Raw genomic sequence first — 1426 nt, forward strand, 5'->3', positions numbered from 1 at the left:
ACACACACACACACACACACACACACACACATATATATATATATATATATAAACATATATATATATATATGTATGTGTGTATTTATTTATATAATTTTGTGTGTGTGTATGTATATATACTTATCGGTTACTTCTGTTTTCATTGTCCATCCATGTTTCTTCTACTTGTTATCGGTTACTGATGTTTGTATAATCTATCAATCAGCTTGTTCGTTTTCATTGTCCATCTATCTTTTATATTCTCATTCTCAGTTACTGAAGTTTTTAGGATCTATCTACCATCTTGTGTATAGGTTACTGATATTCTCACTGCCTATCTATCTTTCATATCATCTGTACTATTGTTCACTTATATGTCCTATACCTTTCTCCCTTTTGAACTCATTGGACGCTCTAATGCCACAGGCGAATGCCTTCATGGCGCAGCAGGTGGGTGCGAATCTGAAGGAGCAAGCCTGGGCTACACCAGGTAAGATACAGATACATAATAATCTATATTTAGAATTAACACTGTAGGTATGGCTGTCTCCGTTTATTTGTTTATACGAAGACTTTTCAATGCTCGAAGAACAGCCGTAAATAACGGCATCTGTGTATGGATTTTTGGCATTGCCGTGTGTCAAAGTAGAACCATAATGTCATCAATTAGTAATATTGATTGAAAGCCGCGAAAGGTCCTCGTGTAAAGCTCACTATGTAATTATAGGCGCCTATATGTATATATATATATGTATATACATACATAACGTATACATATATATATATATATATATATATATAAGCTTGATGCATGCATTCCACTTATATATATACACGCAAATGCACATTTTGAAGCGTGAGTGTCTGTTTCTATATCAAACTTACTCTGTTCTCTTCATCGACCATATCATACACACACAAATGCACATACTATATCGCGAGTGTCTATTGCTATAATAAACGTACTATAATCGCTTCACTGATCTTAAACATATACACTCAAATGCACGCCTTAACATACACACACATGTACATATTGTAGCGTGAGTGTCTGTTACTATAACAAACGTACCATAGTCAACTCACTGACCTTCAAAATATACACACAAATGCACACTTTGAGCATGCGAATCTAATACTAACCCACACCCACTATGTTCAATATATTTCTCAGCTGCCATTAAGAAACTCGGGGCTGATTCAGTGACGAATCTTCGAACCGAGTACGCCGCTATCACACGCACTATGACAGTTTACATACGCAATAGCACCACTGAGAATGTCCTGATCCGCCCCGTCAAGGTATATGTATATGTTTGTGGCTATGTGTTTATGTATGTTCGATACTATAGCGTACATGTATTTATTTATACACCCACCCACACACACACACACACACAATATATATATATATATATATACTATTCACACACACACACACACACAC

At 35.6% G+C, this 1426-nt stretch overlaps 1 protein-coding gene across 1 annotated transcript; it reads left to right on the plus strand.

Moving 5' to 3' along the window:
* Nucleotides 1-410: 410 nt before the first annotated feature.
* Nucleotides 411-1281, plus strand: SARC_16139 (hypothetical protein; the record flags this gene model as incomplete). The annotated part of the gene is made up of 2 exons (XM_014289751.1): nt 411-469; nt 1154-1281. Coding segments are annotated over exons 1-2 (180 nt in total), but the record flags the coding sequence as incomplete, so codon positions are not given.
* Nucleotides 1282-1426: the final 145 nt, after the last annotated feature.

The sequence above is a fragment of the Sphaeroforma arctica genome, assembly GCF_001186125.1.
Source record: "Sphaeroforma arctica JP610 unplaced genomic scaffold supercont1.7441, whole genome shotgun sequence".
NCBI classification, from domain to species: domain Eukaryota; class Ichthyosporea; order Ichthyophonida; genus Sphaeroforma; species Sphaeroforma arctica.